The sequence below is a fragment of the Nuphar pumila genome, chromosome 10, assembly GCF_984573655.1.
Source record: "Nuphar pumila chromosome 10, dmNupPumi1.hap1.1, whole genome shotgun sequence".
NCBI lineage: Eukaryota > Viridiplantae > Streptophyta > Magnoliopsida > Nymphaeales > Nymphaeaceae > Nuphar > Nuphar pumila.
In genome coordinates this window covers 111,924,948-111,934,469 of record NC_143258.1, presented here as the reverse complement: position 1 = coordinate 111,934,469, position 9,522 = coordinate 111,924,948, and the positions used below count along the sequence as shown (strand labels likewise).

Here is a 9,522-nt window from a genome sequence, read left to right as displayed (position 1 = left end):
ATTGAATTTTGAATTAATTGTAGTGTTTCATGTTGTAACGAGTTGAGGTCCCGTGATGAGTTTTGAATACTGATTTGCAAAATGAATATTGTTGTTGTGTTTTGCATATTGAATTGCAAAATGAATATTGTGAAATAAATCATTCGGTTGATAAAAAGATAAAAAAAGAGAAAACAATGTAATTAATATTTTTTCTTGATATCCCTTCTTTAGTGTGAGAATCTTAGACTGCGGTTTTGGAGAACCGTGAAGACACTAAAACTTTATGTGCAATTGTGCTCCTGAACTCAACTAGGTGGTTTGCCTCCCGGCTACGATTTTAGAGAGATTTTGCCACTTTTCCTGAGGGTGGTGTGTAAAAACAGTTGTTATTATTGGTATACCAAGAAAGTGACATCAGCGGATGCTGATGTTTCTGGTGTTCCAACATTAGGTGTTGATTTCTAATGCTCTGATGGATGGTGTTGATTCCTGATATCTCGAAGGCCAAGTTTAGAACCCAGTAATAAAATATAAATTGTGTAGTAAGTTACAACTGAGGACCTAACTTGAACTTTAAGAAATTGTTACAACCAATTTTTAGTATCCATGAGTTTTAGTAAAAAAATAGAATTAAAATTATGAGCATTTAATAGGAACATGCATACAAAAGAAATTTCTGATAATAACTTAATAAGTTATTCATGCATGTGCATTGATATCATGCATATTTCTGTTTTGCATTAGTTCATGCATATTTACCTGCTTCTGTTAAGTGTGATATAGTGTTGATGCAAAATTCATGTTCGCTAATGCATGAATAGGTATTTGATTCCTGAAATTGTTGTTGTATTTTCTCTAAAATATTGCTGAAATTTGATTTATGTTATTCTTGTCTGTTTGATTCATTAGAGAAATTCGTATGCAGAATCTATGATTCTGACACCGTATATTTTATGTTTTTCACAACCTTTGATGCCCAGTGATGAAAAGAATTACTATAGAGAGCTAAGAGGATGGCGTGACTACTGAACATTCTACTTTGGGATAGAGTGACTCTATATTTTGCTTTACTTGTCATTTCTTATTGTTCTTAAACTTTATTGATTGATAAATAAAATTATTTTGGTTTGGATAATGGTGGTGTAAGATCTTTTGTGGTTTGGATATTTTGCTTTACTTGTCATTCCTATCTTTGGGTTTGTTTTTGCAATTGTTTTAATTTTTTTTTTCACTTTTTCATAGGTATGAGTTGGGGGCGTTACAAAAATGACCGGTTGGTACCATGCACCCTGGTGGAATGGTACTAACTCATACCTTTTCCGGTTGGGTAGTGGCTGGAAACTGTCTAGACCAAAAAAGCATGGTTGATGGAAGGGAGCGGTTAGGGTTGAAAGGATGAACCTGATAAACTAGGTTTTGGTGTTGAAAAGTCTTGGGCTCCCTCATTTTGCACAAACCAGGTTTTGATTAAATTTTGGTTTATGAAAATTGGTTCTAGGTTGATTAAATTTTGGTTTGTGAAAATTGGTCCTAGTTTATGCCTTTAAACTTGCTTTCCACTAAAAACCAAATTAAAATCCTGGTTGTGGTGTCTCTGAACATGGCTTAAAAAACTGCATATTGGAGCAAACCTCAATTTTTTTCAGGTGTGTGTGTTGTGTGCATTGAAGAAGCCACTTATAACATATATGATAAAGTATCGGCCCAGAAACACCGGTAATATTACCTAAATAAAGGTGAGAATGTGGAATAAGAACTAAGGCTACAATGATGGGTTAGACAAATCTGACCAGTTTATCAGATCACATCATTTTCTTTTTTGTCGTGCGTAATATCAAAGCCCAATGTGGTAGGCTAATCGGATGTACTCATTGTCAGGGGTCATGACAGGCCCAACATCTTGAAGGCTCAGTTTGTCAACATGTTGCCGTTTCTTATGCTGACATTGGCTAAGCTTGGCTTGTGTGAGGCTTAGAACGGTGACAAATATATTCCTTTGCCTTTGACATATCGCTATCATATCACGTTATTGGTGGAAGGCGTATGATTCTCAATCAGATTGGTTATACTGCAATTTTAGTGGTAAATTTGGCCATCATTCTTTTGAAAGAAATAGTGATAATTAACTTTATTTATATATTAATATTTCAAATGTTCTGTTAAATTTTCATTTATAATTTATATCCTAAATTTATTTTCCAAGAGGCTTATTTTAGCTAAACCAAAGGATAAACCCTTAATCACTAACTACATTGACAGGTCTCCAGTTTGATAAAATCTTTGAGGTTCTCCTGCTCATCGTGAAGTATACCCAGCTTCGACCTTGCAGCAAAAGAGATACACTCCATGAGTTTCAAACTTGTGATGGCCCGTCAACTTGGTGAGGTTCACAAGTTGTCCCTACTTAGATGAGTGGAGTTCTTCTGAATACGTTTAATGATATGTAAAAATGACAAAATTTGAAGATCTCATGAGTTGTTTCATACTTGAGCAATTTCCCTTCCATACTGTCTATCCGACAAGGGTAGGGTTACTGCTGTAAACACGAAAGAGAGATTTTTTTTTTCTTTTGTTAGGTCATTCAAGAGATAGATTATTCCCCGATGGGGTTAGATTTTCAACGTCCTTATTAGCGTTTACCCACTTACCATATAGCGTTTACCCACTTACCATAACGTTTCACTGCAAGTTGTTGTAACCACCTAACCCTCCATGTATATCTCCTGTATACCTCTTACCTCTTAGATGTCAGAAAGTTATCTTTCCTTGTGGGTGTCGACCCATACACTATATGTATTTTCTGTTTCCTAAATTATTAAAAGTGATACACAGTCATTTTTTACTCGTTTTCTTCTTCTGCCAAAATAACATGGTATTAGAGCGAGATGTGTTTCCTCGCTCGAGTTGATCTTTCGATCATCCTGTTCATTGGGCAACACCTCTGCCAACGTTCCCTGACTGTTACAGTCTCAAACCTTTGTTGAGACTGCAGGTTCACCCAAGGCACCACCCAGCTCTTCCCTATCACCCTGACAGCCTCTGCAACGATCAGAGAGAAGAAGAAGAACACGTTCCCATCTTTTTGCTGGTTTGCTTTATCTGTCTCCATCGATCACTGCAGTCCTACGCCTCTCTGTTCACTGGGAATCACCATAGCTGATTAACGTGCACATCTGCTGATCCCATTCAAACACTGGCGCAGATTGAGGTTGTTACCAACATCTGCAGTCCATTCTTTGTTCATGTCTTTCAGCCGGCTGAAGTCATCACATGTCATCAATGGCCTCAGTAGATGCCAACGTGTCTGAGAATGGGTTGACAATACAGACGGGAGAGTCGTACATCCTGCAGACTGATGTACGGCTCCCCCTATGCCCCAATGAGCACCACGAGATGCTCAGTGGGGACCCCGAAACACGCATTGTAGCCAAGGGCGTAGCTAGGATTCATGTGGGGGGGGGGGCAAACAGGGTTGTAGAAAAAAAAATGTATTTGTGTGATAGTCGGGGGTTCGGGGGCAGCGCCCCCGAAAAAATTTTTTTTTGAGATAAAATAAAAAATGGCTACAATTATTAATAAAAATCTATTTCATATGGACAAATCAAACTATTTGCTGCAGTCAGGGCTGGGCTAAAAAATGAATAAAAATCTATTTCATATGGAATTAGGGCAGGGCTAGGACTGGGCTTTTAAAAAAAAAAAGAATTTAACTGTTTAGGGAGGCAGGACTGGGCTACAGCCCAGTCCTGCCCCCCCCTAGCTACGCCCCTGATTGTAGCTACAATGCATGTTCCGGGGGTGCACACGCAACACCCTCTCACAATGCAGAGTCAACATCGAACCCCTTCTACCTCCATCATTCTGACAACTTGGGAAGTTCGTTGGTCTCACAACAACTTTTGAGTGACAAATATTCCATGTAGAGTAGAGCCATGATCATGGCATTGAGTGCCAAGAACAAGCTTGCCTTTGTTGATGAAACTATATCGAAGCTTGATCCATCTTCAACAAATGTTGTTGTGTGGGAGCGCTGCAACAACATGGTGTTGTCTTGGATCCTTAACTCGATGCACAAGGATCTCGCATTGACCATCATTTATGCCAAATCTGCAGATGAGGTTTGGGCAGAACTCCGAGAGCATTTTTCTTAATCTAATTAATGCTTTTAGGATCTACCAGATCCAACAAAAAATTATAAACATGCATGAAACAAACCCAATCTTGAGTGGCAACGTATTTTACCAAGTTAAGGAATGAGATGTCCACTTACACCACCATCCCAACATGCACATGTGGAGCCATGAAGGTTATTCAGGACCTCCAACAACGAGAAAGGCTCATACAATTTTTGATGGGTCTCAATGAAAGTTATAAATATATCTAGAGCCATCTACTCATCATGATCCCGTTGCCAAGCATCTCCAAGGCATTTGCCTTGATAGTGCAAGAAGAAAGGCAGTGAGATCTTCGAGCCACACTTGCCCATGAGTCGGACTATTCAAAGACATCCCAGGGACATACTCGACCCAAGTGTGATCATTGTGGTAGGTTAGGCCACATCAAGGCGAGATACTACCACCTTCATGGTTTTCCTGATAGACCAAGAAATTCTCTCAATGCTTGTTCCAACAGCCAAGCTAGCGCAAATGCATGTGATGCTAAGCTCGAACCCAAGCATCATTAACCCCCATCTCCCCCAGGAATAATATGACAAAATCATAGCTTTTGTCAATCTAGGTAACCCAAATTCATCACCCATGGCCAACCTCGCAGGTAATATTCCTAAAATTTTTGTTTGCTTGTCTCTATCGCAATATTAGATTATTGATTCGGGTGCCACTGACTATATTACCAACTCGTTGTCTAATATTATCTCTCCCATTGCTGTTACATGTCCTATTAATCTTTCAAACGATACATCTATTCCCGTAACACATGTTGGCAACATCAAGTTACCCTCTGGAATTAATCTGTCTAACATTTTATGTGTCCCTCAAATTCAGATTTAATCTTCTTTCAGTTAGCAAATTAATCCATGATTTAAAATATGAGGTTATATTCAAGCATGATTATTGTTTATTTCAGGACCAACACTTGAAGAAGACAATTGGAGAGGGTAGGATGTAGGGCAACCTCTATATTCTTGAGATCAATGGTAACCATGTTTTAAGTGCTTCTTCTTCTCTTTGACATCTTAGACTTAGACGTTCATCTAATTTCAGATTACAAGTTCTTGTTAATTTCAATAAAGTGTATGAACATATATCAAATGACCATTGCACTATTTGTCATAAAGTCAAACAAGCTAGATTACTTTTTTCTTGTAGCTCAATATCATTGATTAAATCTTTTGAGCTAATCCATTGTGACATATGGGGGACATACTAAACTTTATCTATGACAAAGGTCGCAAAGGGATATACCTAAATTGAAGGCCTCGATTACAATGTGACATATACTTCGGTGGCTAAACTTGTCATAGTTTGATGTCTTCTTGCCATTGCTGTCATTTGTAACTGGTACTTATACTAAATTGATGTCAAGAATGCATTTCTATATGGTGACTTAGATGAAGAGGTATACATGCAAATCATCAAGAAATTGGTTTGCCAAGTTATCTTCCTATTTGAAACAAATTGGTTTCATGCAATCTAAGGTAGACTACTCATTATTTTCTCACCTTCTCAAGCAAAGCCAGATATTCCTATTGGTATACGTTGATGATATCATCATCACCAAAAATGATTTATCCGAAATCGATGGCTCAAAAGAGAATTCAACAATCGGTTTTGTCTCAAGGATCTTGATCACCTTAAATATTTTCTTGGTGTTGAAGTGACCCGCTCCAAGAAAGGCATATTTCTGTCTTAGAGAAAATATGCCTTAGATATATTAGAAGATATGAGTTATTTAGGAGCTAGACCCTACAAATTTTTTATGGAGCAACATCTTAAGATTGAGAATATGGGAGGTGACATTCTTGAAGACCCCAGTCCATACCGGCATTTAATCGTCCGCCTTGTCTACCAGACTATCACTCGACCAAATATCTTGTTTGCCATGCACACTTTGAGTCAGTTTCTCGGCCAAACCATGCACTTCTCATATGGGCGCTGCATTCTAGGTTCTACGTTATATCAAAGTAACTCTTGGCCAAGAGTACTCATAAATGCGTCAACACAGTTAGACATCATTGAATATTGCGATTCCGATTGGGCCGCATGCCCAATGACCCGCAGATCCACCTCTGATTAATGCATCACGATTGGATCCAATCCAATTTCTTAGAAGTCCAAGAAGCAGTTTTCAGTTTCTCATTCTTCTGCTGAAGCGAATATAGATTCATGACTGCCTGTCTAGCAGCCCCACCCACCTACCCACCCACTACGTCAACCCCCTTGGGGCAATTGACAAACACTTTAGTAGGGTTTTCTTGAATTATTAGGTACGACCACGTTTCCCACTTTGGGTACAAAGGTGATGGTTGGGTTTTACTTAAAATATGAAGGCGCTTACAAGCTGGATTCTAGTCAAACAGTTGCTCAGAATTTCTGGATAGTTTGGTAAAATGATTTCTTTGATCTTTCTGCCAATGGGTTCTATATAATATGGCTCAACTGTAGAGAGACTCCGTTAATTGGCAATCTCATTCCACATAAGTTAGTCATCCCCTGCCTATGTTCTTAGTATTAAAATAGCAGGAAAGATCATGTGAAATTAACATTTTCTAGAAGCCGTACTGAAAGGGAGGAAAGAGAAACTTAAGAGGTTCCCTGTTGAGAATGTGAAATTAACATCATACAATTTTATTAGAAGACTACACGGGCCCATTTGGATGACACCCAAAACTAAGTTTAAAACTTGGTTTTGAGCATCAACTAGGCTTTAACGGGAAAATTCAATTCAGTATATCGTTTGGATTAGGGGTGGCAATCGTGGCAATCGGGTCGGGTCGGGTCGGCAGGTCAGAATACCTCAACACGAACACGACCCGTTTATTAAATGAGTCGGATGTGGCAAACACGAACACAACCCATTTATTAAACGGGTAACCCGAAACGACACGGTTAACCCATTTAATAAACGGGTCAGGTCGACACGACACGATTACACGACACGGTGACCTGTTTATTAAACTGGTCAACCCGATAACATAGACATTTTTGTTTACGATTTGGTTTGGTTCAGACTATTGGTCAAACAGGAGTTAGGGTTAGATATGTTAATATATATATATCTATATATATATATCTATATCTATATATATATATATATATAAACGGGTTGCAGGTTGATGGGTTCGTGTAAACGGGTTGACCCGCCTGCCTAACCCGTTTATTAAACGGGTCAAACGGGTTGACATACCCCTAACACGAACACGACCCGTTTAATAAACAGGTTAGGAGGGTCGATCCGTTTACAACACGAATCCGTTTACGACAAACCCTAACCCGGCTAAGAAGCGGGTTGGCGGGTCGGGTCAGATTTTGCCAACCCTAGTTTGGATGACACAAAACTGAGTCTTTTCAAACTGGGTTTTGTCCAAAACTCAGTTTATAAAAAAACAGCCTCTCTATTTTTCTTAGCAAAACCTTGTTTATCGTGATAGGGGGGTGAGGTTTGGATGTCCCTCTCCCTCACTCGATCAGGCCTCTCTCCACCCACTTCTTCTCATGGCCAGTCACTTCTGGTCGGAAAATGGCTGTGCTGGTTTCGGGCAGCTAGTGTGCCACCAGCCTGACCATTTTCTGCCTGGTAACTGGCTGGAAAATGGCCTTTTTTCTTTTTCTTTTTACAAAACCATCAATGCCTGACCATTTTTTGGCAGGCCCCTGGCCAAAAAATGGCTGCTTTTCTTTTCCTTTCGTTTTTTTTTCCAAAAAATGAAGTCTGTCCAGTCACTCGCTGGAAAATGGCAGGCCATGGTATTGCCCGCGCAATACCAGCTTAGTTGTTTTCCAACCAGTGTCTGACCAGATATGTTTTTTATCTTCTTTTTTTTGTTAATTTTTTGTTTTTTTTTTTGCCATTTTCCAACAAGACACCATTGGCATACCGGTGGCTGATATCATCCCAGCCATGCTTTGGTTAGGGGCCGCCGAAAAAAGACTAGACTTTTTTTTTAAAAAAATTTCTTTTGTTTTTACTATTAAAACTCTGTGTTCTTGGGTTTGGTGATCCAAACATATTCAAAACTAGGTTTTTGCCAAAAATCTGATCTGTGCTGCTAAAAGTCCTTGGGCTTGGGCTTTAGGATGCTTTTGAAGAGCCAGTAAAAGTCTTTAGCGGCATTTTATAGTGCCGCTAAAGCTCTGTTTTTTCACTTTAGTGAGTTTTTCACTCAATCAGATAGCTCTGAGCCATCCACAGTTGCATCCAATCCTATATTGTTTTTTTGGATTAGAAAGATGGGGTTACGCAGACCCCTACCAAAGACTACAACTACCGAACGGTACACAAAAAAAATGAACATCATACAGTTCGGATTTGTAATAAAATCAGGAAGTTTATCAAGATGCAGTTTTCCTTCAAAACAGTCCGTATCAGCTAAACTGCATTTAAAATGATTAAACCTAAAAATAAAATGCAATAGGGATTCATCTCTGCACTGAGGGCTCCCTAATATAGAATTAAAACAAGGATGATTCAAGGATAACACAGGAGTCTACAGAAATATTAGATAAGATATACATCCAAAAGCTCCACTCGTATTGGTGAGTCAGAGAAGGCTTAGAAAACCAGTCCAAGCACAAGTTCCAGCCCTTGTTATCTTTAATAGTAAATCTGATTATCTATTTAGCCTCTCTGAAACTATATATATTAACCATAATACAAGTTGTAAAACCACTTGAATTTAATATGGTGAGAAATCTCGTGTGTAACTTGCAAGACATGCGTTCTAAGCTCATTCATTAGAAAGGAAATCAATCAGTCCAGAGAAACGTGAGAATCTTGGAATAATATGCTATTACGTGATTCCCACAACAAGTGAGTAATAAATTGAAAGACAAGAAGTCATGCATTGCAAATGAATTTAAAATCAAAGGAATGCTTAGGGCACATTCGGTTGGATCATTCTTATTTACTTTCTCATTTGAATGAGAAAGCGAACCTGATTTGTGTAAGCAGCCCAACATAAAAAGTTAAACTATGAGAAAGTGAATCTCATTTGCCTTTGCAAATGAGTCACTTTCTAATTTGCTTGAGATTCAATATCACATGAGACCCCATGTGATTCTGAATCTCAAGCAAATTAGAAAGTAATTCTGAAATAATGTTTTTTGAAAGGAGCAGCCGAACGTACCCTAAGGCTTGTTCGATATGTTGATAAATTTTTTTTCGTTGTCTGAATAGAAAGGTTGTATTTTGCTAGATGCTACGAGCAATAGGAAAAGATATAAAAAGATGTAGCACTACAGAAAATTTCCGTTTTACTGGCGCAGCGTTTTCACTGGCGCTAAACAAAATAGCGCCAGTCGGGTGCACCAGTAAAGCCCCATTTTTTTTTTCTTGTAGTGGAGATTAGTTTCCTCATTAGCA

The 9,522-nt window shown here is 38.6% G+C and overlaps 1 protein-coding gene across 1 annotated transcript; it reads left to right on the top strand.

Annotated features, from left to right (window-relative positions):
• The first annotated feature begins 3,261 nt into the window (after positions 1-3,261).
• Positions 3,262-4,133, top strand: LOC149827934 (uncharacterized). The gene is made up of 2 exons (XM_090018605.1): positions 3,262-3,432; positions 3,906-4,133. Exons 1-2 carry the CDS (start codon positions 3,262-3,264, stop codon positions 4,131-4,133), a joined length of 399 nt encoding a protein of 132 aa, XP_089874731.1.
• The last annotated feature ends 5,389 nt before the right edge of the window (positions 4,134-9,522 follow it).

Bases quoted from the DNA above. Each gene is read 5' to 3' on its own strand.
- LOC149827934 (XM_090018605.1), top strand. From the start codon at position 3,262: ATGGCCTCAGTAGATGCCAACGTGTCTGAGAATGGGTTGACAATACAG. The intron at 3,433-3,905 runs GTGGGGGGGGGG...TATTCCATGTAG, and splicing joins AGGGCGTAGCTAGGATTCAT to AGTAGAGCCATGATCATGGC.